The sequence below is a fragment of the Lingula anatina genome, chromosome 1 (genome assembly GCF_051362555.1).
Source record: "Lingula anatina isolate TDL-2025a chromosome 1, LinAna3.0, whole genome shotgun sequence".
NCBI lineage: Eukaryota > Metazoa > Brachiopoda > Lingulata > Lingulida > Lingulidae > Lingula > Lingula anatina.
Genome location: NC_141767.1, coordinates 6,534,195 through 6,559,927, shown reverse-complemented (window position 1 = coordinate 6,559,927; position 25,733 = coordinate 6,534,195). Strand labels below are relative to the sequence as shown.

At 34.2% G+C, this 25,733-nt stretch overlaps 3 protein-coding genes across 8 annotated transcripts; 2 read left to right on the top strand and 1 right to left on the bottom strand.

The window, feature by feature from the left end:
• Window positions 1-157: 157 nt before the first annotated feature.
• On the top strand, window positions 158-14,256 carry LOC106169652 (serine/threonine-protein kinase Sgk1). 5 transcript variants are annotated; one of them, XM_013549188.2, is made up of 15 exons: window positions 158-266; window positions 4,034-4,154; window positions 4,466-4,549; window positions 4,693-4,841; window positions 5,311-5,404; window positions 6,519-6,568; window positions 8,900-8,957; window positions 9,364-9,579; window positions 9,921-10,033; window positions 10,611-10,647; window positions 10,843-10,929; window positions 11,362-11,457; window positions 11,766-11,873; window positions 12,112-12,249; window positions 12,445-14,256. In XM_013549188.2, the coding sequence occupies exons 2-15, from the start codon at window positions 4,089-4,091 to the stop codon at window positions 12,613-12,615; spliced, it is 1,467 nt and encodes a 488-aa protein (XP_013404642.1). In that variant the 5' UTR covers window positions 158-266; window positions 4,034-4,088; the 3' UTR covers window positions 12,616-14,256. The 5 variants fall into 5 exon arrangements, with proteins under 5 accessions (XP_013404642.1, XP_013404646.1, XP_013404644.1 ...); XM_013549192.2 differs by lacking the exon at window positions 158-266 and adding an exon at window positions 2,152-2,294; XM_013549190.2 differs by lacking the exon at window positions 158-266 and adding an exon at window positions 2,176-2,425.
• Window positions 14,257-14,597: 341 nt separating this feature from the next.
• LOC106169651 (uncharacterized) lies at window positions 14,598-20,046 on the bottom strand. Of its 2 annotated transcripts, none has more exons than XM_013549186.2 (7): window positions 19,883-20,046; window positions 19,145-19,353; window positions 18,510-18,665; window positions 18,038-18,150; window positions 17,732-17,887; window positions 17,290-17,389; window positions 14,598-16,820 (listed from the first exon to the last, which is right to left on the bottom strand). In XM_013549186.2, the coding sequence occupies exons 2-7, from the start codon at window positions 19,314-19,316 to the stop codon at window positions 14,938-14,940; spliced, it is 2,580 nt and encodes an 859-aa protein (XP_013404640.2). In that variant the 5' UTR covers window positions 19,317-19,353; window positions 19,883-20,046; the 3' UTR covers window positions 14,598-14,937. The 2 variants fall into 2 exon arrangements, with proteins under 2 accessions (XP_013404640.2, XP_013404641.2); XM_013549187.2 differs by having other exon boundaries at window positions 19,145-19,282; window positions 19,883-20,003.
• LOC106169656 (coiled-coil-helix-coiled-coil-helix domain-containing protein 7) lies at window positions 20,020-25,388 on the top strand. Its single transcript, XM_013549196.2, has 3 exons — window positions 20,020-20,183; window positions 24,057-24,155; window positions 24,678-25,388. Exons 1-3 carry the CDS (start codon window positions 20,094-20,096, stop codon window positions 24,852-24,854), a joined length of 366 nt encoding a protein of 121 aa, XP_013404650.2. The 5' UTR covers window positions 20,020-20,093; the 3' UTR covers window positions 24,855-25,388.
• Window positions 25,389-25,733: the final 345 nt, after the last annotated feature.

Here is a 25,733-nt window from a genome sequence, read left to right as displayed (position 1 = left end):
ATGTTCTATTAATTTTGGTATAGTTGTATAAATGAACTTTGCAGCAGCTAGCGCGCTTGCAACACATTGTGGGTACAGGATATTTGACATCAGTGTCTGAAGAACTTTGCATTTCAGGTAAAGAATAAGGTGTATCGTCATGACCTATTTAAAAACTTTGAGCCAATGAAGAGCTCACTTACAAATTGTGTAGCCAATGTAAACATGGCTGAAGGGGGAGGGTAATACGGAAGAGAAAAAAGTTTTACATGCTCATTAAGAAATAGGTAAGTTCTCGTGTAATGTTATGAATGGAAATTGCTTTTAATATTATTATTGTTGTAAGATGATATTGGCGAAAGAAGGTAGGGCATGCATGCTGTTTATGAAATCCGGCTTTGGCAGAGAACAGGTGCCCTCTGCCCCTCGTCTTTACGAGTCATGATCAGCTGTTCAATTCATTCAAAGTCAAGCGTAATGTTATCTAGAATAAAAGCTGATATAATGTTGTAAACAAAAGAAAAGTCCTTCAGTTTAAGTCAGGTGTTGACCTTTACCAGGTTATAATATTTTTACTAGTACTGGTTAGATGCATGATTAATATTAACAAAGTTATTATTATTATTATTATTATTATTATTATTATTGCCATCATCACCATCATTATTAAATGTTAATTGTTAAAAAGATTGATAAAGGGAAGAAAAGTTATAAATATGTTAATATTGTATTGGTATATTAATTTAAAAACAATTTTACAACAGCAAAGATGTCACAAAGATTAATTCTAGTGGCATCCCTGCTGTCTTGTAGTAGTGAAAATGCATGTGAGAGCAAATAAATGTTAAAAGAAATATATTATTGGCAACAGGCCTAGTCACTAAGAATTGATTTGGATTTATTTCTTACAAGTCACAACTTTAAAAGTATTAGAAATCAACAGATTATGCTAAATAGATTTGATTGATACATTTTTTTATACATATGATTATAAATTTTGATATGATTTAAGTACAAATGATTAATGTATGTGTACTATGAAGATCTAAATTTGACAAATATCACTAAAATTTATTAGCTCCAAATACAACCAAAATTAATTGAAGGCCCCTTTGAATAACCAGAAATAAACCATAATACCAGAAATACCCAGAAATAAACTATAGTTAAACCTCAAAAAGTTCTATATGGAATTTCAGAAACCTGTGTCTTTTTGGGATTATGACTGTATTATGTTATTTAAAGAGTAGATGCATGATATCTAGGAACTTAAGACATCACCTGAATATAATTTTTAAAAAAAGCTAAAACCGTAACCCTATGCTAAATATAAATTAATAACAATTACTTTTCTGAATGCTAAATTTAAATTTAGTTTTATCAGTGTGGGAGATCGACTGGCTGATAGTGCTTACTGGAGATCCTTATTCATCACACTCTGTGACAAATACTGGATTCTCATCACCTACCTATCACCAACAACCAAAACAGTTATTTTTCACTATTCATTAAACTGCAAAGCATAATTTTGATCAAGACAATATGTGAAATATATTTGGGGAGATTGCTTTAAATTATTTAATACATCTACTTATTTCAACAGCCAAAAGTTTATTCACTGTATCACGTAATAAAGTATATATATCTTACATACTAGTATGTATGCATGTACTCAGTATGCTAGGTGCCTGGGCTAACACTGGTGTACTTAGTACATATAGGAGATAGGTTCCTGTGGTTTCTTGTTTGTATTAGATAAGCCAGACCTCACTTAGCCTCAATAACACATTTTATATATCAATGGGCACTGGTATCATTTTCTGTGTGTGAAAGTTAAAAGAAAATTTCCACCAGGTATATTCATGTATTTCCTATGTTTCATTTTTGATTTACATGCATTAGGAAATCTGTGTAGCATGTAAAACTTAGGACTGAGTCTCTGCTTTAACATTGGAGTTCATAATGAAAATGATTTACTGGTTTTCATTTCATTTCATACTTCGTTCAAAACTTAAAGAAGTCATATAGACCATTATAAATGTGCCCAAAGAGATTATTTGATCCATAGATATATAACAGGACATTTGTATGGTATCCACCAGGTGGTGAGCTCCTGTTATGTTTACACTGCCCCAAACATGTATATGAATTAAGAGTATTGATTTTCCTGATCATGGGTGTGAAGGGAAGCTAAGTGGTTTCTGAAGGAGTATTCTGTGAAAGGGCAAGAAATTTAGCTGATAAAGCTCATGCTATAGCTGTGTTTGTTATCAGCCCACTGTGTGATTGGAATGCTGGACGTATTAAAGGTTCTGGTAAGACTGGTTTGGAATCTAAGTACAGAATTGCTACATGTACTTGCTGCTGCATATGGGCCATTTTGATTTAAAATTTGAAATTTGAAGAGAAATGGATTTCAGTGCTGTTCCATTTATCCAGTAAACAAGCGGGTATGCTATTTTGACAATTGATTTTAAATTGATAATTTGCTTATTTGATCATAAGTTTTCTACTGCATGATGTGGACTTTTTAAATAAATAATATTTCATTTTGAATCAGCATTACAAGTGAACTCTATTAATGGATGGCAGATACATGTTGAGATAGATGTCAGAATCTTGGTAAACATGACATACATATTAACCAGGAACCATGACTGGGCATTAATCCACAAAGACCACTTGTTGAATAGGGAGTACCAAAGGAAACACAACTGACACAGTACATATGTACCTATGATTTAATGTTTTGGCAAATGGTGCAATAGTCATATTATCCAAATATTGAAAAGTGTACATAAGGATGTAAAAATAATGAAAAGTGAAAAGTTATAGAATTTAGTGTTTCAATAGACTATTACCTTTTTGTTTTGTTTTAATGATGCGTGAATCTGAAAGTCATGTGAAACAGGCATGTTACCAGCGGTTTTGTAGGGGGGACAGTGACTTGGAATACAACTTATGTTGCTTTATTATGAATGTCACATTTTTAATGGCACTGAATTTTAAAATGGCTTCAATACCTGTAGATCTAACCTGCGCTTATCATTATGTACATAAACTAAATCTGAAACACCTTGTTGCATAGCCAGATAATAGTATCTGTGCTATTTTTAAACTTGTTAAATTGAACCAGATTCATCTGCATGTGACTTGTAATATCCTGGCCATCTGATTAACTATATTATTAATAAATATTCCTAGTAAAGTACGTAGATGGGTATAATTGGTATAACCAGTGTCTTTTGTTATATTATCATATTTTATCCTCTCTGGTATTGTATTTATTTTTCCACAATATTTTGTGCATGATAACCGTGGCAATAGTGTATTTGAGTACAATTAACTATTAGTTAAATTACAATTAACTGTTAATTAGTTAATTAAAAACGATAATTGGGTTAATACTTTTTTTTTGAAAGTCAGATAAAAGGCCTCTTTTGAATTTGGTTTTGATAATTTTAAATAAAAAAAAATGGCAGGGATATTATGGGGTTATATGGTTATATACAAGATAAAAACAAAAATTGCATATCCATACATGTGACATTGGTTTCACAAGTGGGCAGACTATCTGTTGATATTTATGTAAACAACACCCAAGCTCAGCTACTATTTAACATGCAAACATTTCAATTACTAGTAGATATAAATTATAGCACTGGGTGGACGCGGGCAAATGATAGCCACTGAGGATAGGGCCGAATCAGGCACATTGACAGGAGTTTCAGGGAGGGAATGGTGGTGAAAGACAGGTCTGTTCTGAATCGTTTGATCTAGGTTCTGTACATCCATTTTCTCAAGTTGGGTCAACTAAAAGGGCAAAAATGTTTCTTAAAAAAAGAACCAGCTTTGAAATTGCTGTCCCACATAATCATTATGTCTGCATCTGATACAAGGCTATACATACGTATTATAACATGTCTGAATCTGATACCTGCCTTTAGATCATCCAGAAATGTATATATCACAATGAAGTTACTATGGTGGTATGAATTAATACATTGTTATGGAAAGGATATATAATGTACATGTATTTCTCCTCTATTTCTAGATTCCCAGTGTATATATTGCCAGGTAGTATACGGTACCTGTAGTTGCCAAACAAGATGAGTGCCAAAGCTCAAGTTGCCATATCAGACACAGAGACATGGGAGAAAGACAAAAGGTTCACAGTAAGTTCAGTTTGTTACAGTTATAGTAATTCAAAGGTGCTCAGAATATTGTATGGTAATAAACCCTCCACGACTTTGTACCTCACCTCCGTCCCTTGTCTTTGTGCCTCTCCAGTCCCTCTCCTGCGTTTTCTTTAAGTATGCAAAGTATAATTCAAAATTAGCTCGGGTTTATTTAAGAACTGAGAAGCAAAACAGACAAAAAATCAACTAAAGATATGCTTCAGACATTTGGTTAGGTACTGTGGCCTATGAAACGTGTACTTCTTCCAGCAACAGAAATAACTCTCAGTGCATCATGTATTTTCAAGGTATACAAGGTACTAGTCAGTGTAGGAGGCAAAAAATGGTTCATCTTCAGAAGATATGCAGAATTCAATGCTCTTTATGATAAGGTAAGTTTGATTATAATATTTTGAGAAGTGGATTTTATGCAATGGTTGCAATCTTAATTTATCAGCATTATACCAGTAGTTGTATTTTGAAATAGCTTTGATTGGCAGTTCCATAGCTGTCATTTAGTATAACTCCATTTCAGTTGAAGAAAATATTCCCCAAAGCTGGCCTTAAACTCCCGGGAAAGAAAATATTTGGAAACAATTTGGCTCCAGATTTTGTCAAGCAGAGACGTGAAGGTCTGCACTCCTTTGTACAGAAGCTGGTTTCTGACCCAAAGATTTGCCACCAGTATGTATTGATATACTTTGATTGCATTACAGTAATAAGTCCTCTGTAACATAGTGACTTGTAGGCAAATTATATGATTGGATTTGATAGTTGATTTTGTAGTATTGTAGTTCAAACAGCACAGAACAATTTAGATTGTGGTAGATGTGACTAAAGAAAAAAGTGAGATGATTGTGACAGGATGAGAAATGTGTCACATTTTAGGTATTTCTTATTATCAGTCAGCAAATTGAACAAAATGAGATAGAATTAGGAAATAAGATATTAGATTTCAGAAATAATATTAGAGGTATTAAGATATTAGATTTTAGAAAAAAAGAGGTATATTAATATGATGGAAGGGTAAATTGAGATGTGATCATTTTTCATCTAGTTTCAGTTCTTAAATTTTAGACTATGCACTCACAGCAATAATATTATTAATGCATTACTTAAAAAAAAATTAAGAAATTAATTTTATGATTTTCAGTCCTGAGGTCAAACTGTTCCTGTCTCTGGACAACCCCAAAACACAAGGAAGTAAAGAAGAAGATGAGGATATAAATGAAAATGGAGATGGATTGGTAAGCTGTTAATAATGTATTATTTTAAAAATCTTTGAAGTAAAAACACAAGCTCTGAAAGGATTTTTTATCTATATGATTTTAGGTAGAAAATGCCCTTTATTCCACAATCTTGTTTTGGTGTAAATAGAGAAAAACTATAGCAACACTGTGCCTTGCTTGTAGTCTTGAGTAAGGTTGTGCAAGGAACCATGACACATTACAAAACTGAAGTGGATGGCCTCTACCACAGAACGGCAAAGGTGAAAGAGTAGAGCAGACATACAAGATTAATAGTCTTGGCTGTATGCTACAGCTGATGTTTTTTAATGGTAGTTGACAGTCCTGGTACATGCTGTACATACATACATGTATACGTGGTGTGTTGTATGGCTATTGTTACTGGAAAGAAGTGAACAGTCCCAAGTGCAAAAAGTTTGTTGTATGAACTGGTGGATAAAGAATTGGGGGGGGGGGGGGGGGGGGGGGGGGGGGGGAGGGGGGGGGCAGAGAATGTCCTACTGCCTCATGCAAGCCTTGATATATAAAGAGTGAAAGTGTCAAAATGAAGATGTCGTGTGTCTTACATTATGTAGCCTTGTGCATACTTTCATGTAATGTCTTACCCTTGTAGGCCTCAGTTGGCAATTACTAGTATATGATTAGGCTTTGCTTGACAACTGTCTGCCATGGGTCTGCCTGTGATAAAACATTTACATGTACTAGCATGGTAAATGTTATCACTGAAAGTCGGATATAGATACTGTGTAGATTTAACAAAACATCAGAAAGAGTAGTGAAAGTAGAAACAGTTAAATGAAGAGGATGGGATTTAATAGTAACACCTGCACCAAGGTTTGTTGTTATGCTTTATTTAATTTACAAACTTCTTGAATTATCAGATTGCTTTAAATAATGTCTCAGGTGTTCTTCAAAATAAAAAAAAATATTGCAAACTTTAAATGATAACCATAACTTTGTGTGCATTATTGTGCTTACATGTACATTTATTGCTACTCGTATGGTCACCTCTTGCAAGCAAAATGAGGTGATTACTCAGAATCCACAAGCATATTTACACATAAACCATATATTGTTTGCAGTCTTTAACATATTTCATCAATTTTTTTTTCAGACTGACAAAGATGCCAACCCTGTGAATTTAGGTCCATCAGAAAGAACAGGGTAAGTTTTCAACTGACAAAATGCAATATCTGTGTAAGAATAATTTTGTTTGTCCTAGTTAATGGTGAATTAAATGGTGTCAGGTATGCACCAAGAGTGGTAGCTGTCCAATACATAAACCATTAAGTGAAGTGAGAAAATTTCTGCTATGCAGTTTGAGTTCTTGCACCCCTGTGGAAAACTGAGATTTGATTTTTTAAATTGTAAAATTCAGGTTATGATTTTGAAACAAATGATGTTATTGAAGAATCAAAATGTGCATTTCTTTTTACAACACTGCTGTTGTGATTGAGAGGGGTCATATTTTTATATGTCTTTTATGACTCTATAAAACTCAGGTTATTTGCTTTGAGACACAAATGAATAAACATTGAAGGCCAGAAATATAATTATCTTGAACATGCTACTGATGTCTGCGTTCCTATCTGGACCTGCTATCTACAGTCAGCAAAAAACCTTGATGTGCTTGCACAGGAATAGTTATGCTATGATTAAACACCAAGTTTTTTTTTTTTTTTTTTTTTTGAGGATGTACACATGCTAGTGATACATTTAAATAAGTTAAAACTAAAAGTGCTCTAGAATTCTTCTATACGCCTTTTTTTATGATTACTTCATTGAACAGACTGATCCGTGAGACCAGTATGTAGAATGAATCACCGATAAATGAGGTTATAAAACAAACAAACATACACAGTTTTCTGTTATGAAGAGCCTAGAAAAAAATAATTAGTGAAACCTTGTCTGTCACGTAATTGTATGAGAATAACCCACTGTATAATGTAAATGTACAGTTGGCATTTAATGTAATTATTCCAGTTCTGTTAGGCATCTACATGGTGTATTTAGTTGCATGCTCCTTTGTATCTCTAAAATGTTGTAAAATCACAAGGCAGACAAAGACATAAATCATTTTGTCAAGGCAGAAAAAATACTATTACGTGTGCATGTTATAGACTGTCAGACAGGTTAGATTGTGAATGTTTGATAGACAGTAGGTTGTCCTACCATCCAGGGAAGGAAACATGTACTGAAGGAAGGAAGTTCTTGTGTTTGATAATGCTGGGAGACATGAAGCCGAGTGGAAATTTCCATCACTTTTGTTTTATTAATGAAAGGCATATCCATAAAACATGTGTACACCTTAATTGATTTTACTACCAAAAGTTAAATTCTTGTAAAAAAGAGAAAAATGTGACAAACAACATGAAGAAAAAAATAAAAGAAAAAAAAAAAGCGTCAAACAGTATCAAAAGTGAAATGAAATAAAGTATGACAAAAATTTAAGCTGATAACCAATTAACTTTGTCTCATATATATATATACTAGTAGTACCATGTAAGAACCTCCATATATGTAGCCCCACCCAAACCTCTTGGGGACAAGTCACCTGAGGCACTGGGAGCAGATAACTTACACTGATATAAGATGACACATGACCAGAATATCATATCCCTCATCACAGGTATGATATAACACCTGAGCAGTCTCTTAAACATTGGAAGATAGATTGCATTTGGATTTAAACCTGTTGAGATGTTGTGCACACTTGCCAAAACACACATGTTTTATACATGAAAAGACATTTATCTATCCATAGTTCAGGTGTGCTTGCTCAGTTTGTCAGAAAAAGATAGATGAGCACAGATGGACAGACAGAAACAATTACATGACCAACATTCCTACAATACCTGCCTATCTGATGGCAGGGCGATAACCTGTGTTAAAATCCAGGTGAATTAAAGACCATTACAAGATGGCATTTAAAATCACAACCACAGATAACCCCAGCTTTGTTCAGTAATGCGATAAACATGGCAATTAAATGGGTACAGACCAAAATTTGGTGGCCTACAACTGCACTATTTTCAGCTTCATTGTCAATGTGAATGACAGAGGGGTGAGTGGCATGAAGTGATAAAATCAGGAGGAGGGGCTCAGGGATGGAGGAGGGATGGTGACTGGGTCACACACACACACATAGCTCATCAGTGGCTGTTTGCTGTATGGTGCTACCTGTTGGCCTTCTGTGCATATTGACTTTAAGATATCTATGATTATGCCAGATTATCGATTTTAAAAGCAAAAACATAGGCATATTTTTGCTTTATTGGGAAGTTCACTATGGTCATTGGGAGGAGAGTGAAGGCATTGTGCGAAAAATTTGACAAAAATGTGCAAAAACCTGCAAAAGCAAGGTAAATATACTGTTAATCTAATGTTGTTTGTTTGTTATTGCCATTTAAGAAATGGAGAAAGTGTGACTGTTATATAGCAAGTCAGAATTTAAAAAAATTGCTGTAAGTTTGATTTTTTTTTTCTTTCTTTCAGTGTACGACCAAGTGACTTTGAATTCCTGAAAGTTATTGGGAAAGGAAGTTTTGGAAAGGTAATGGATACGAGGATATTTATTCCTTATTTAGAATTCATGACATGTAAGCTATCAAGTAAACATTTTTACTACAATAATGGTATTTTCTCAAAATGCAGACAAATTTGTATAAAAGTACCAGAAGTTCTATGTATTTTATGTAGTGCATACTGTACTTGTCATTTAGCCTTCTACCCGTGGTGTTTTTTGATCGTTTGATAAGGATTTAATTGAAGTATGCAGATTGTTAAGTGAGTGATTAACAGACAAAGGTTTATCAGTGGCTCGTCACATATAATTAATTGTTACAATACAATCTTGTTTCGTGCTGTCATTACATCTTTTTTGTTCAAAAATTAAGAAAATGTTATTGAATCCTGAAACATTTTTGTAGTGTAGGTTTAATTTCCTTTCTTATTCATAGGTTTTGCTGGCAAAACACAAGACAGAAAGCACAATATTTGCAGTGAAGGTTTTACAAAAACAAGCAATAATGAAAAGGAATGAAGTCAAACACATTATGGCGGAAAGGAATGTCTTATTGAAAAACATAAAGCACCCATTTTTGGTTGGACTACATTATTCCTTCCAGACCCCAGACAAGTTATATTTTGTGTTAGATTATGTCAATGGTGGAGAGGTAATGAACATCTTTACTTGTCTTTTTGTCTTTATTTGTCTTAACATTGCAACCCAGAGTTACATGTTTTCATTGTTGGTGATAAGGAATTCAAAATTTCAGTTGTATATATGATTTTATACAAAATTATTGCAATGTTTTTTGTATTTGAATGTGTAATATCTTATGTTTTTGTTGGTTGTTCAATTATCAATTTTATAAAAATGTTATCTAACAAAGAATGGACAAAAACGTATAATGTGGTAATATTTGATGTGCATTGATGTAATGTGACAACATTTATAGGCATCAAATAATTGATATGTAATAATTGTTACATGTTTTCTTTCCTTTTTCTTCAGTTATTTTTCCACCTACAAAAAGAAAGATACTTTGCTGAACCGAGAGCCAAATTCTATGCCGCAGAGATGGCTAGTGCCATTGGTTACTTACACTCACTAAATATCATATACAGGTAACCCTGATTACCACAGGTTCCACTCTGGCTAGTTAATGTTTTTGTTTATATGTATGAGAAAAGTAATGGCAGACACATCGCATGTTTATATGCACTCACGCATGACTCACTTGTTGTCTTGTTTTTAACTGTAACAGAGGGTGGGTCTTCACAGTCACTGTCTGGGCAGCCTTGCTTTTGATGTGCATCTTATCTACAACAGAAGAAATAAATTTCAGAAGTATACTGTTATTATTATTATTATTTACAGTTGTGGTCTTTGAGTTTGAAAACATATATAGCACATGGAATGAAATGTTCAACAAAATGGTTTTAGTCTTGTAAATAAACATAAAGTGAGGCACTGAATTTCGTGATAGAATTTGGTTTTAAATGGCCTGCTTTTCAGTCTTACTTGACAAAATCCATTTGTTATGAAGCTTATTTAATTTGAATCATGTGATTATGAAATGGTTTAAGTTATGGTCTGTTGACTTTCCCATTTAATGCATGATGCATTGATTTCTCTTGCCTGTTTACTATAATTTGCATATATGTCACCACACTGTTATTTGTGTCGTTTTCCATATTTTAGAGATCTCAAGCCAGAAAATATCCTCCTAGATTCTCAGGTACATTATTTTGTTCACAACCTATATTTTATTTTTGATTCTGCTTTTTATTATTGATTTTTTTTTTTTTGCATGTGATTCACTACCAGCACTTTGTTCATTTTAATTAGTGCCTTTCTTTTCCTGTGTAAATGCCAGTTAAACCCTTCATAAATGATGATAGCAGATTCCTCAGGGTTTCCTAATATTTTTCAGGGTCACGTAGTTCTCACAGATTTTGGGTTGTGCAAAGAAGGTATTGAAGAATATGGAACAACAAGTACTTTTTGTGGAACTCCAGAGGTAAAAGAAATATTGACAATAATGCATCAAGGGATTGTTTGTATTAGCTTGGCAAAAAGTATTACTAGATTACACATTTTCCTGACATCACTGATAATTTCATAGAACGTACCGACATCATATAAGGTAAAATTTCTTTCACATGAGACTGTGAGCATTTCTTTACTGGGTTTGATTCAGAAAGTTGAAGCTTGCTGTTCAGACAAAAGTAAAGAAAATGGAAAGATTAAAGATAATAAAAATAAAACAGATCATTCTTTTGAATATTTTTTGTAGTGCAGTTTTTTTCATGAAATCTGATATGTAATTTCAGGGGGTGAGTTATGAGAACAAGCACACATCTTTTACTACTCGGGTTATTTTACTCCAAGTTAGGGATTAGTATTTCATTTTGCCAATTTTTAAATACATAAAAACAAATTTGTCTTTCAGTACTTGGCTCCTGAAGTATTACGGAAGCAGCCGTATGACAAGACAGTGGATTGGTGGTGCTTGGGTGCTGTGCTGTATGAAATGATGTATGGTCTGGTAAGTGGGACAAGGATAGAGAATAATGATAGTGAATGAAGGGGGAGACACAAATTGGAGTGTTTTATTGACTTATAGCAAAATATATTTGAAATGTGTCATGTTGTTATTTTTAGGGCATTAATTTAAATCATCAGTTTCTTTTTGCTCAGGGCTTGTCTGTGTCAGATGAGCAAAATACTTATGTATTTATATATAATAATATAAATTAGAATTTCTCTAACATTAAAATTTGATCACATTCACAAGGAGTAAACCATATGTAGATTAAAACTGTTTTCTGATTTCTGTTTATTCTGTCATTTCAGCCTCCTTTCTACAGCAGAGATACAGCAGAAATGTATGACAATATCCTCTATAAACCACTCAGATTAAGGACCAATGTTTCATTCCAAGCAAGGCAAATTCTAGAAGGGGTGGGTAATGAAGGAGAAATTTTTATGATCTGTGTCAAAATTTGGGACTGTTTTTACATTTTATGCTATAAAATATTAGAAGCTCAAACCTTCATTTCAAACTGAACTCAATGTCATTGCAAAAATTAATTTTTCAGTCATTACAGAATTTGACCAGCATTTTATTATTGATGCAATCCCTATAAAATTACGTGCCTATTGATATTCTACATACATTTATTTTGCCTTTCAAATTTAGTTGTTGCAGAAAGACAAATCAATTCGCCTAGGTTGCAGACAAGACTTTCAAGAGATCAAATTTCACGAATTCTTTGCCAGCATTAACTGGGCAAAACTAGATAGCAGGGGAATCACTCCCCCGTATAATCCCAATGTAGTAAGTATGCAGATGAATGCAGAGATATGATGCTTTACAGGTTAAAAAAAGAAAATAGGAAAGTCACAACACCATGTTTTGGATATCAAAATAAAGGCAGACTACAACACTCACTAGTCTCTGTTTTGCTCTTGTACAAAATGATTTATATAGTGAGGAGGAAGATTTAATGGATTTTTTTTTTTCAATTTTCAGTCCAATGAGATGGATTTAAAACATTTTGACCCAGAGTTTGTCCGTGAGCCAGTTCCAGCGTCAGTGGGGAAATCGGCAGACAGCAGTGCTCTAATCAGTGCCAGTGTACAGGAGACAGACGCTGTGTTTGAAGGGTTCACATATGTACCTCCAGCTTTTGATGAGGACTGAGGAGGATGGAAAGAAGAGCACAGATGCCAAACATTTTGTTTATCCTGTAACATGGAGCAAAATGTGTTGAGTTTAGGTTTAACATTTTGGCAGTCTTACACAGCCTTGTCTAAGTTTCTGGAATAAAATCAGAGAAAAAACTAGTCATAACAATGGAATTTTAAGAGAAGTATTTTCTTAATGAAAAATATGTGATGTTATACATTGTGCAAGCAGTATGGTATGTGTACTCTGCACAAAGAAGCATATTTTAATAGTTTTTTCTGTGATGGTCAGATGACACAAACCCACTTTGTGAGATCTTACTTATAACATGGTGATCAGTATGTTTGGTAAACATGCTCAGCCAGGGGCAATAGCTGCTCTGCTGGTTTTATGAAGAGTTTTAGCTGAGAATAGTTGATCACAACTTTGAGTTGACAAATTTGGGGAGTTTAAATTCAAGAATAATTCACATTATTCCACTTGGGCAAAGTAAATATTGCTATGAAGTACTAGTCATGTATTTCTTGTTATTAAATGAACATGTTTCTTTTAATTGTACTTCTTCTGACTCGTCTTGCATCAAATGTTTTTCTTAAAGTTAAGACCTAATTTTGAGAAACAGGTCGCAAACGGAATGAGCATTTTTATCTACAAGTACACTGAAATAAATTGTTTGATTGAGATCAGTAGCTTATAACAGTAGTGCTTTAGCAGCTTTTAATCATTGGTTAGACAGAAATGTTTCATTTGATCAGAGTGCCCAAAAGTTGTACTGCTCACATTGTGATATATTACCAAAGAATGGTCATGCATCCTGTAGATTGATGATAAATGTGTTTATGATTATTGTGATATGGCTGGCATTAAGAAGGTTAGTGTTAGTGTTAACATTATTGTAGCCTAGCTTATAATAAGTATAAAATGATAATGCCCAGATTTTATGTGATTTTTTGTATCATATGATGATACTTAGCCCTGTGTTTATTTTAAAAAATTGAGCATTTACGTGGACTGCATACAAAGCATGTATAAGCAGTTATATTCATAAAGGTGCTAAATACAATGTGATTACCCCAACGTACGATAAGATAATTTAAGGTGTTTTGTGTGGAAATGTCCAGATCTTGTTTTAAAAAAAAATAATAATAATAAAAATTCACATATACAATAATGCAGTGTTTGTCAAAAATTTTTATTAAGGGAGGAGATTGGTTCAGATACACACTCTGACATGTATAAGTATTTTAAATTTGAATTTTTATCAAGAAATTGCTAAGTAATCTGTTGAGTGATATTAATATTGTTTATGGGATGCTTTTACTTGATAAGGCCAAGTTGACTGGTAATATATTTAGACAATCATTAATAAATTTGCCTTATTTTATGATAGAAAAAGGTAAATGTTTTATTTTAAACATTGTAGAGCTACTACAACTTGAGATAAAGTCTTGTTTGAAATTTTAAGCACATCTGATAAGATTACGCTTATTGACATGATTGTTTATAATGCTTCACCGTGTCTAATATTCTGACAAGGCTATTTTCTATTCCACAGAGAAAGAGCAGTATAAAACATAAAGATGTTGTCAAGTTAATGAAATGATTCCAGGTCACAAATTTAAGGAAACTATGCAATAAATTTAACTTCTAATTTTGTTCACTGATTTTTTTTTCATATCTGACAAAAAAAAAAAAAAAAAACTTCTGCTGATAGTTCTTTGCTTTTCAGCTTGCACAATTTGAACTTTGACATGTTAAAGTTTAAATGAATTTTTAATTGACCTTAAGCCAAGGTGCATGCAATATTTTCCCTTTTTTCCTTACCATAAAAATTGAATCACACTGAACAACTTTTGTTTTATCCATGATGTTGTGTGCATTACTGCATCAAGTAATACTTTTTGTTTAAGAAAATAATTGTTTAACTGTTATATCTGTATTCAAATGTCCCAAGATGAAATCCACAACTATAATCAAGGCTGTATGAAAATCATATGGTCAGTTGAAAGTTATATGCTTTTAATAGTCTTAAGAAACAAAACAAAGAGCAAAGCACCTTGTGTTACTGATTCATAATAAAAGCAGTTAAATGTTTTTCAGAGCCTTAAGATCTATCACACTGTATTTACATATGTAAAAAAAAAGTAAAATGTAAATTAAGGCAATTGGTACACTTGATTGAAACTTTGTACATTTAGGATCAAAATATTAAGACTTCCATATACTATTTACTAAGATTTCCAAATTAACTGTGTTATCATGGTAATAATTAGGCTTGCTACAAGACTGGGCAAAGTACTGATGTAACCAAATTTTAATTGCACATTCAGATATTTCTCATTGATATCCCTGCTGGAATGATTGTCCTACAGAAGTAAATGGATGTCCACTGTCTCTGCTCATAGCTATACTGGGGGGTGGCAGAGGACAAGCAGAGGGAAGACAGCCAATGACCTTTAATGCATCCAGATAGTTAGTCATAGTTCCATCAATAATGTGGGGACCTCTGTCTAATTCATGATGAGTGCCTGGAAGGGCACCACTTACAATCTGTTTTCTTCCCACATCCATTGGGATATCTCCTGGAGAGCCAGTATGTAAATTTGGAGAAATGAGACCACTGTGACCTACAGAGGTTGGAACAGAATGGAACATAGGCTGGGAGTGTGCTGATAATCCAGACATCCCATAATGTTTCATAAGACTAGGGTCTGCTGCACTCAGGGGCAAGGAGTCCATTCCAGAATTGTCCTTTCTATTCATTGGATCTGACTGGCCAAGATGCTCTAGGCCACTGCTTCCTATTGGTTGAGCATTGTTGGCTTTTATCTGATTGGAAGAATCAGCATGACTGAGTGACAGTGTGTCCATGTTGGAGTTGTCCTTTGGTATCATACTTATCAAAGCACTATTACTGACTCCCTGGTATGCATTATACTCAGTTTGTGACAAGCCAGGATTGTAAGTATAGTGTGTTGTAAATGGCGCAGAAGCTATAACCTGGGCAACAACAGGAGCTAATGTTTCTTGACTCACTGCTGGGCTCTCCTCGGTTCTCTCAGACTGCTTCCTACGCTTGCGAGGTGAAACAGTTTTGGGCTTTGCACCAGGTGTCCCATCTGAATGTGCTGCACTTATATGTCTGACCAAATGATCTCTTCGACCAAAGCTCTGTGGACAGTACTGACAAAGAAAGTCACGTGCCTTGGTGTGAGTCACAACATGTCTTTTGACATCCTTAGGAGTGTAAAACCGCTTCTCACAATGCGGACACGGATGCCTCTTTTCCATTATCCCTTTAGCAGTCCTGGACCCCATGTGAACTTTGAGATGAAAACAAAGAGCCTCCTTTGTTTCCATTATCTGCTCACAAACACGGCAAGTCAAAGAACCCTCCTCTGCATCATGGAAACCCATATGGACTTTATAACATCCAGCATTATGATATTCTTTGTTACAAAGGGCGCACACCAGACTGGCCCTGTTGGGATCATGAGTAACTAGATGGTTTTTCAAGTGATCTTTTCTTGCAAAAGCCTTATCACAGTAGGGGCAGCGGTGTTGTCTCTCCTCTGGTTTGTGTATAAGTTCATGGCGTTTCAGTTTGAATTTCGAGGTGAAATGTTTGCCACACTGTGGAAATTTACATTCTAATGGACCTTCCCCTGTGTGTGTATTGATGTGAGCTTGGAGTTTTGAGGCTCTTGAGAAGTTTTTGCCACAATACTGACAAACAAGGACCTTTTCAGGGTTGGATTCACCGGCAGTAGATTTCTTCTGTATGGTTGGATTCTTTGCAGGTTTAGCTTTCTTTGCAGCAACTGAAGCTTTTTTTGATGGCTTTGATTTACGTCCTCTCTTCGAAGGTTTCAATGATTGCACCTCCCACTCTCCAGCCAGCTCTCTGTATGCGGGTTTGTTTTTCTTACGTTCACTCTTCATTATTTTCACTGGATGACCTTTACGTTTACTGCGAGTCCTTCGGCCACCACTGTCTTCTCCGCTTTGGTCACAAACATGGCATTCTAATTCCACAAAGGTTCTGAAGCTTTTATTACATACAGAACAAGACCACTCCAGGTGTGTGGAATCCTCCCCTTGAAGTGAAACTTCTTCATTGTCAGAATGGTAATCTGTGTTGCCATGTACCTCCTCCTCATCTTCTTCATCTTCTTCATCTTCATCATCACCATCTTTTTCATATCCTTGGTCACTAGGTTCTGTGGGAGAAAACAAAATAATTTTTTTTCTTTTAAATTTACTCTCAAATGATGATCATTTATTTTAAAACAACAGTATTTAGCTTGATGTTGACTAGAGTAAAGGAATCATTTAATGCCAATCCTTAGACCACATGCTATAGAGCATAACACTTACACCTTAAATGTAATACTTTCACCTAAATTGTCAGACCTCGATTCAGTTAATTAACCTGTCTCATCATTCTTTAATGATAATGCAACCTAAGACTTAATTACATTGAATGAAAGATTTTATTTTGTATTTGAGGTAATTGACATTAATTAATATTGAGTAATTCAGGTAATTAAGATACCAAATTATGTCTGTTGATGTATTATTCAATATAACATGCTCCTTCTAGTGTGGTTAGGAGGCAAATGAACATCTGGCCTGAGGACTGACCTAAAGATGTACTGCAACTGCTCATGTGGCACATTAAATTCTTACCTGGCTTTGTTTCAACAGAGTTCTCCAAAGGAGGCACACCCATCAACTTCCCATACCTCTCAGCATACCAAACCCTAAGCTCTGCATTGGCTGGGATGTTCTGCAAAATTGTAATCAATGCAGCATAAGCAAGTTTAAATCAAAATGGATATAAATATAAATGGAAAGGAAACTAAAAACAATGGTAAGTGGTGTGTCAATAATTAAGACCATTGGTGCATGGTTGTTTATTTTTAATGTGCAAATCCATCATTACATGTAACTTACATAACAAAATAAATATAATTAAAAGGAAAGAAAATAACTGTTACCATCACACACACACACACACACACACACACACACACACACACACACACACACCTAGTGAGACACAAATTTATAACCCTACACATAAATGATACACTGAGTCAGACACAATTACAAATAAAAAAATCTTCACCTTAATAGTGGAGAAGTAGATGCCACCCTGGTACTGATAAGCTACCATGTTCTGTTCCTGTCTGTGAGAGGCTGGTCTCACATACATCATCCAGTTACACTGGGCCTCATCTGTGTTGTCTAAGTGAGTGAACAGCTCAGGGTCAGACTGGAAGATCTGTGGTGAAAAAAATTTTTCTATAGATATGCTGCCAAACATATTCAGTTAAGTTTAAGTTTTGGACTTAAATAACCCTAAAATATCAACTGGCAATGACATGAGTAAATTCTAGAAAAGCATGAGAAAAGACTGGGCATGTATATTTACCTTTAATTTCAACACTGCTTCTCTTCCCTTGGGCACTGTGCTACTAACAGGAGCCTCCAGAGGACCAAACTGTGTTCTTCTTTGTATCATCTTTTTTGCAAAAACCCCAAAGACTGTTTAAAAAAGCAGAATGATTTTAATTTTAAAAGTGAAAAAAAAAGAACATATCTGAGGTATCATCAAAAGTTTTTATGTTGGAGCATGTAATCACATAAGTGCATAAGTTAGGTGAGGCAACATTTATTTCCAATACGTATCCAAATTGATATATACATGTTGGATCATGTAATCTTGTAGTGCATAAGTTAGGCGAGGCAACATATAATATTCATGTACTTCAGAGTAACTGGAGAAAGTTAAACTTCATAGTGTACAATCATCTGCACAAAATATCACAATGTTTCCTATTCTCCACCTGGTTTCCAGAAAACCATTTCATTTACAAATCTTCATAAGTATAAAGCCCACATACTGTGCTTGTCTCCAGCTCTCAGCTCTAGTATCCTGAGGGAGGTACAGTAGGGCAGAGTAAGCTTGGCCTTGGGTGGGACCACCTTGTCCTTCACCTTGGACAGTGGACCATGGGTGGGGCAACCACCTAAGAATGCTGTCCTGCAGTCGTCACACCCTGTAATGATGAAATTAAAACGCAAATATATATATGAACAGGAATATATGGGAATGTGTTTGAGTAATTGACAATATTTTTCGTGACATATGAAAGTGTGCCTCCAAATGCCATGTAGGCCATTTGGAGCATAACTTTTATGCAAACTAACCAAGATAAGTGAAACTTTGAGGAATGATCATGCTCATATTGAAATTTAAGTCCAACAAATTTCTTGAAATTTGATGGACCTTTGTAGGGTTTAATAAAAATTTATTTATTTATCTATTTATTATTATTATTATTTTTTTTTTTTTTTGGGGGGGGGTTCATCCTGTGTACACTTTGTTGATTACTTTACCTGCAGTAGAATACTTATATTAAATCTCAAAGTAATCATAGAGATAGAAAAAGGGCACTTCAGGGGCATCTTTTATTTCATATTAAACTTCACATAATCTCAAAAATTGGTGTTTTCACTATTACGGGTATAAGCTTACACAGTAAGTTGTCATCAAATGTGATAGGAGAGGTTTTATCCATTTCCTCTGACGATACAAATCCATCAGTTTGAGGGTCATTGAGGTGAAGAGGAGTTACACTTGGTGCCTGCATGAAGTCCTCCCTAGATGATATGTCTGCATAAGAAGTAAGCTTATTTGATTCTTTCATGATTAGTATGTCCTTGCATTCTGTGTGTACAATGAATCTGAAAACAAAAAGGAAGAGGTCCTATCCGGTGGTACAGTACATTAAGATGCAGTTGGATCATTGAAATTGAAATAGTGCAAATGTATTCTTTTTTAAGCAGGTGTATTATTATTATCATAATTATACAGTATGGTTCTAGCACATTTTTTTACAAAAACTATGAACTAACGATATATTCTGTATCTAAGATACAGTACAGTACTAATCCAATAAAAATTTGAAATAGTTTTACAAAAAATTGTTTTAGTGATATCACTAACAGTTGCAATTTTACAACATTTCCATGACTGATTGAATCCCCAAGTACTTATTGGATTTTCTCCATTAATGACAAAATGTTGATACAATACTTCATAACTCCGCAATGAAGCCTTTGGTTTGTTTCGCTACTGACTTTGTTTACAATGGCTGACCCAGTTTCTTTTACGGAATTCCTGAGGGGGCCACAATGGGGGGAGAGGAAAATTGGGCCATCGACGTATTGCATCGATGATAAAAAACTGACCAAAATTGCACTTTTAAATTACCTCTGAGTTCATGTGATTTCATCTGCTTCATGGCACCGAGAAACTGTGACGAGATTTAGAATAAAATTGAGGTGATCTCTTCTCTTTGTCCTGGTCCCACCTGCAAGCGGCCATTGCCCACAGTGCATTCTGGGATTGGGGAACCCCTCCTGACGTCATTCAAGAGCTTACAAGGCGAGGACTGAGAGCGGCATCACTAATTTCGGGGAAAATGTCAAGTTTCACATCAGGCGGCCCTAAGATAGAAGAAAATATTCAAACAGTTGGAGATGTTGATGAAACGATTGATCCATGTGCGAGGGTGGGTGTATTTAAAAATAACAGAGGCCAAACGTGTTGTAGTGCTTTGCCTCAGTGTTACGTGTACGTACTCCAACTTCCAAGGAGTTGTAAATCCTTTCGTAGTCACAGTACCCTTACCGCTGGTAAGAGTATCGTGAGCACGTAAGGTCGAAAACTGAGGCAATATGAAGAGCTCGGTGTTACTTTCAAGCTTAGTGTTACGCTCACGTGTAGGCATGGGAGAGAGGAATGTAGGGCGTCTCAAGTTTCTAAGCATTCTTTCTCCCTGGCTTAACAATTTGACAGCTAACACAAGTTGTGTAATATGTGTGTGTGTTAGGCGCCTCTCTTCTTCTCTATCTTGATTTTTATGTACAGACACAGATGTGTCTGTACATATAGCCGTCATCTGCGTCTGTCGTCGCCGTCGCCGTCGTCGCCGTGCACTTTTACCGATAACACGATTAGTGGAAAACCGTTTTTTCCTTTTGTTTGAAACTTACAGAACTGATGAATATTCATAATACGCAGGTCGAGTTCGAAAATCAGCATGATCGGGTCACTTATATGGAATTTATGCTGTTTTTTCACTTTTTTCAGCATATATGCAGCACCGATAACACGATAAATGGAAAACCATTTTACTTTTTGGCTTGAAACTTACAGAACTGATGAATATACATAATACGGAGGTCAAGTTCGAAAATCAGCGTGATTGGGTCATTTTTAGTGAATTTAGGCTATTTTTTCTCTTTTTTCAGCATATGTGCAGCACCGATAACACGATAAGTGGAAAACCATTATACCTTTTGGCTTGAAACTTACAGAACTGATAAATATTCATAATACCCAGGTCAAGTTCGAAAATCAGCACGATCGGGTCACTTATAGGGAATTTTTGCTGTTTTTTCACTTTTTTCAGTATATATGCAACACTGATAACACAATATAAGAAAAACAGATTGGCCAATTGTCATTATACTCACAGGAGGGGCCAATCTTACTGAAACGCAGGTTGAGTTTGAAAATCAGCATAATCAGTCCATTATTTTAGAAGTTATGCTGTTTTTTCACATTTCCTCACATTCAATTCTTAGGCATGTTAACAGTCTCATTATTGAACTAATAAGATACGTAAAAGTGTTTGTTTGACATTTCCTGCATCTTTACAACATTGTTAGTTGATTTTTTAAAAATGATGGTAAACTTGTTATCATGTATTGTGTAATAAAGTGTCAAAAATGGAAATAAACTCATATCATTGCAGTTTGTAAGATGCATTCATCCACTATGTTCAGAATGGAGGAATGGAGGAAGTTGGACATTTAACACTGTTCTATTGATACTTTTCCCATCTCATCAATTTTCTTCATTGGTCATATAAAAATGGCAGTAAACTGTTTATTTTGTTTTATGTTAAAAAAGTGTTAAAAACAGGAATAAACCCATTTCAGAACAGTGCTGTCTTGTTTACATTTTGGCATTTTCAATATGTGACTTTGAAGTTCCATGGGCCTGAAGACTTTTGCTTGTCACATTTTCTGAATAACCATGATACTAATATTTTATAATTAAAAATTGATGGTCATTATGCTGTAAAACATTATGTAATATTGCATCAAAATTTGAAGAAACCCCTATTTTGGGCACTGCTCCCATGATGACCATTTAAGGAAAATCATGTCACTTACTGTTCTCAAACTTACAGGAAAGAAACATGGGACTAAAATACAGCTTCAGTAGGCAATGCAGTCTGTTTGGTAAATTTTTCTGGCAATTAAACATTTTTTTGTGAAAATTTAATTTTTCACATATTGGCATTTCCAAGGTGTGACTTAGAACCTCCACGGGCTTGAAGACCCATGCTAGTCACATTTTGTGAAAATCCATGACACTTATATTTTATTATTAAAAATCGATGGTCATTATGCTGTTAAGCATTATGTAATGTTGCATCAAAATATAAGAAAACACAATTTTTGGTGCTGCTGCCTTGATGACCATTATGGGAAAACCTTGTTACTTATGCCTGTCAAACTTTCAAAAAAGAAACACAGGACTAAAATGCAGCCTGAGTTAGAAAAGCAGTCTAATTGGCTTCTTTTTCTGGAAGTTATACATTTTAGTGTAATATTCATTATCTTTTTGGCATATTCATTGTGGGACTCGGAGCTCCCATGGACATGAAGCCAAATGGTAATCATATTTTCTACATGTCCATCCTATTTATAGTCAATAAACAAAAATTGGTGATAATTATTCTCTAATTTATTATGTAATGTTACATCAAAATTGACAACAATCTTTTTGCACTGCTACTGCAAACATTATGAAAAGAAAACTGTGCCACTTATTATAATTTTAAACTTACAAGTAAGATTTTTAGGATTGACCTTCAGCTCATGAGAAAACCAGCTCTATTGGATTATCATGTTTATTGTATTTATGCATTTTTTGTGAAATTTTCATTTTTCTTATTCTGGCACTTTCTAAGTATAAACTTGAACTCTGATGGGCCTGGAGCCTTATGCTTTTACTTTCGTCTGTGTTACCTGTTGTGCATAAGTTGATGTTGACTGTGCAGTTAAACATAATGTATTATTGCATCAGGATTGGTAGTCTCCTATTTTGGGCATTATGGTTTTGTGCTTTTCTTAAGGTGCGACTTATGGGCCTGAAGACCTTTGAGTGTGTCAGTCTGTAAATTACCCTTGGGTATCACTAGATTAATTTCAGAGTTATAAAGTCATTTGCTTTAATAGGCCATTAAATGAGATTACGTAAAGCACACTTGTTGATATGTCCCTGTAAACTCCCAAAGGTAAAGCTCTCTGCTAGATTAATAATAAGGAAGCAGTGATAATTATGCAGGTAAATTTTGTTTAATATTGCAAATAAGTTTTAAATATATATATATATATATATATATATATATATATATATATATATATATATATATATATATCAAACTGGAAGATTAAAAGTTTGAATAGCATCTTCATTGGAATTATATTTACCTCAAGCTCTGCCAAGGAGGTTATATTTTCACCCCTGTTTGTCTGTCATCCACATAACACAAAAAAGTTATGGACCGATTTTGCAGAAATTTTCAGGAACTGTCGGAAGTGGGCCAAAGAGGACAATGATTAATTTTTGGTGGTGGTCCGGATCAATAATCAATCAATTATCAATAATAATCAACAATTGCTGCCTTGGCAGAGGTCTGCACTCTCAAAGTGCTTTTCTAGTTTTGTTGTTTTCCTTTATAATTTTTTCTCAAACACTTGCATTTGTGACTTTTAACTCTCATCTGCCTGGGGCTCTGCACATTTTCTGTATATCTACATAAGCAGTTGTATTGTTTTTTATGTCTTTAAACATTATGTAATATTATTTTATGCACTGTCATCATTTTTCAAATATTGAGACTTTCATAATGTGAATTTGAACTCTCATGGTCCTGAAACTGTAATCTTATTGAAGGGGTGGATTGAGACCATCTTCTGGGTCTTCCGGAAGACAGTCAGGTTATTAAGTTTATATTGACTGGTATCTATTTTTTTCTGTTGGAAGACCATCAAAATGGAGGATGGATCAACATAGATACTTTGTAATACTGTCAGAAAATATCTCTGGGTCTGCTCCTGTTATTGACCATGTTACCTGTTGTGCAAGATTAAAATTCAGTGTTGACTGACAGTGCTATTATAAGCATTATTTATTATTGCATCAAAATTGACAAAATGACCTTTTTTGCATCTTTACTTTCTGTTTTTTGTCTGTACATTTGACAGCTTTGCTGCCTTGTTTAGACAATGCTATATGTAGATTTGTGCAGGTATACCAGTAGATTAGAATACTGTAAACAATTCTGATTATTGACATTTTTCAGGAGTTATTTATGAAGAATAAATGCATGCAAAAGAATTTGCAGGACAGAACCAGATGCAATGATTACTTTCAGAATCTTGAAAATTGCAGAAAATTTTGGGTAAGGTAATACATAGATACAGAATAATCTTTTGAAAATTAAAGTGTATTAATTACTTTTTTAAAATTTATTTTATAATTTTTATTAATTTGAAATTTCATTATTTCATATGAGGACCAAATACTAGTATTTGGTCCTCATATGAAATAGTATGAGGACCAAATACTAGTATGGTAAGGTAATGACACAAACTGAAAAAAGTCTTGTTTTTTGTGGGCCATTTGTGTTTCCAAATACTGCTCACATTCTTGATTATCTATGTAGATACTGAGTATATTGTCTTACATAGTTGAATGTGTATGATGAAGTTACTGGATCAACACGTATTTTAATTTGTATCCGTCTTTCTTCTCTTATATTTTGTACATGTAATAATTAAGGAAAATAAACTTAGGGAAGTAAGGGTAAGCAAAACAAATTTATGAAAAAAACCTGTTGCAATTAAGGCATTTATTGTTACATGGCCTTTATTGAATTTAATTATGTATATAATAACATTCTTTTTCTGTTTTTATTCAACAGCAATACATTTCTGTATTGAGGCAAAAGGATAAAGTGTTTCCTTTATTGCCACCACCAGAGGAACGAGCCGAAATCCGCAAACATTTTCTAGCAGAATTTTCTGTGGGAGCAAAAATAAAAAGTTACAAAGCACATTGGGAAAAGAAAACTAAACGGAATATAAGAAAGGAGACATAACCGAAGTTCAAGTCAGAACTTTCAAGAGATGTCTCATGGCATCATAAATCTTCCTATCACAAACACATGTCAGATATGTGTTACATCCTTTTTAGATAATGAAATTAAGAAGAGTAATTTTATGCTGAATTACAATACAAGGAATGCATGTACCCTTGCACTCGGCTTAAGTCAAGTGTGAAAAAGAGTTACATTAGTACATCTGTGATTTTTCTTTTTACTTTAAAATTAATAATTTGATGATAAGTGAGTATTAGAAAACCCTTTGATAATATCTTTTTGTGTGGAGATTCTTCATGTTGCACTCTGATAATATGCATTTAAATTGAACTGCATAACTCGACACTTTGGCACCAGGAAATTTATTACAGTTTAGCAGCAAATGCTCAAAACAAATAAATATGTTCCATTGAATTTGTTCTAGATAATTTGAGATACTAGTATAAGGTGACATGTAAGCTGTGCAGTCTTATGTATGTATGTGAAACTTGTTAAAAAAAGAAATATTTGTAAATAAAGGTAAACTTTAAACTATATGTTTATTTCTTACATTTTTACATATCATGGTTTGCTCCATCCACACGTGCCGATAAAGTATGGTACAGGTGCTGATCTATTGAATGGCCTCATTTTAGTACCCTCTACCAGAGCCACAGATTGATTTTTCACAAAATACTAGTATTCACAGCTATGTCACTGGTTAATTGATGGCACATTTCTGGACTGTGGAAAAAGCCCACAGACATTTTTCATAATATAATTCTTTATTAACAGCACAGTAGAAAATTAAACAAACTTCTTTACTATAAGAGTTGCATCACAATTGTTGTCAAAAATTACTTTTATAAGAAGTATTAAAATAACCACCCATGAACACCT

Excerpts from the sequence above, each read along its gene's own strand:
- LOC106169652 (XM_013549188.2), top strand. The coding sequence starts at position 4,089 with ATGAGTGCCAAAGCTCAAGTTGCCATATCAGACACAGAGACATGGGAG. Across the intron at positions 5,405-6,518 it reads ATGAAAATGGAGATGGATTG|ACTGACAAAGATGCCAACCC; the intron begins GTAAGCTGTTAA and ends TTTTTTTTTCAG. Across the intron at positions 11,458-11,765 it reads ATGAAATGATGTATGGTCTG|CCTCCTTTCTACAGCAGAGA; the intron begins GTAAGTGGGACA and ends CTGTCATTTCAG.
- LOC106169651 (XM_013549186.2), bottom strand. The coding sequence starts at position 19,316 with ATGAAAGAATCAAATAAGCTTACTTCTTATGCAGACATATCATCTAGG. Across the intron at positions 18,666-19,144 it reads ATTTGATGACAACTTACTGT|GGTGTGACGACTGCAGGACA; the intron begins GTAAGCTTATAC and ends TCATCATTACAG. Across the intron at positions 18,151-18,509 it reads GAGAGCTGGAGACAAGCACA|TCTTTGGGGTTTTTGCAAAA; the intron begins GTATGTGGGCTT and ends TTTTTTAAACAG.
- LOC106169656 (XM_013549196.2), top strand. The coding sequence starts at position 20,094 with ATGTCAAGTTTCACATCAGGCGGCCCTAAGATAGAAGAAAATATTCAA. Across the intron at positions 20,184-24,056 it reads CGATTGATCCATGTGCGAGG|GAGTTATTTATGAAGAATAA; the intron begins GTGGGTGTATTT and ends GACATTTTTCAG. Across the intron at positions 24,156-24,677 it reads AAAATTGCAGAAAATTTTGG|CAATACATTTCTGTATTGAG; the intron begins GTAAGGTAATAC and ends TTTATTCAACAG.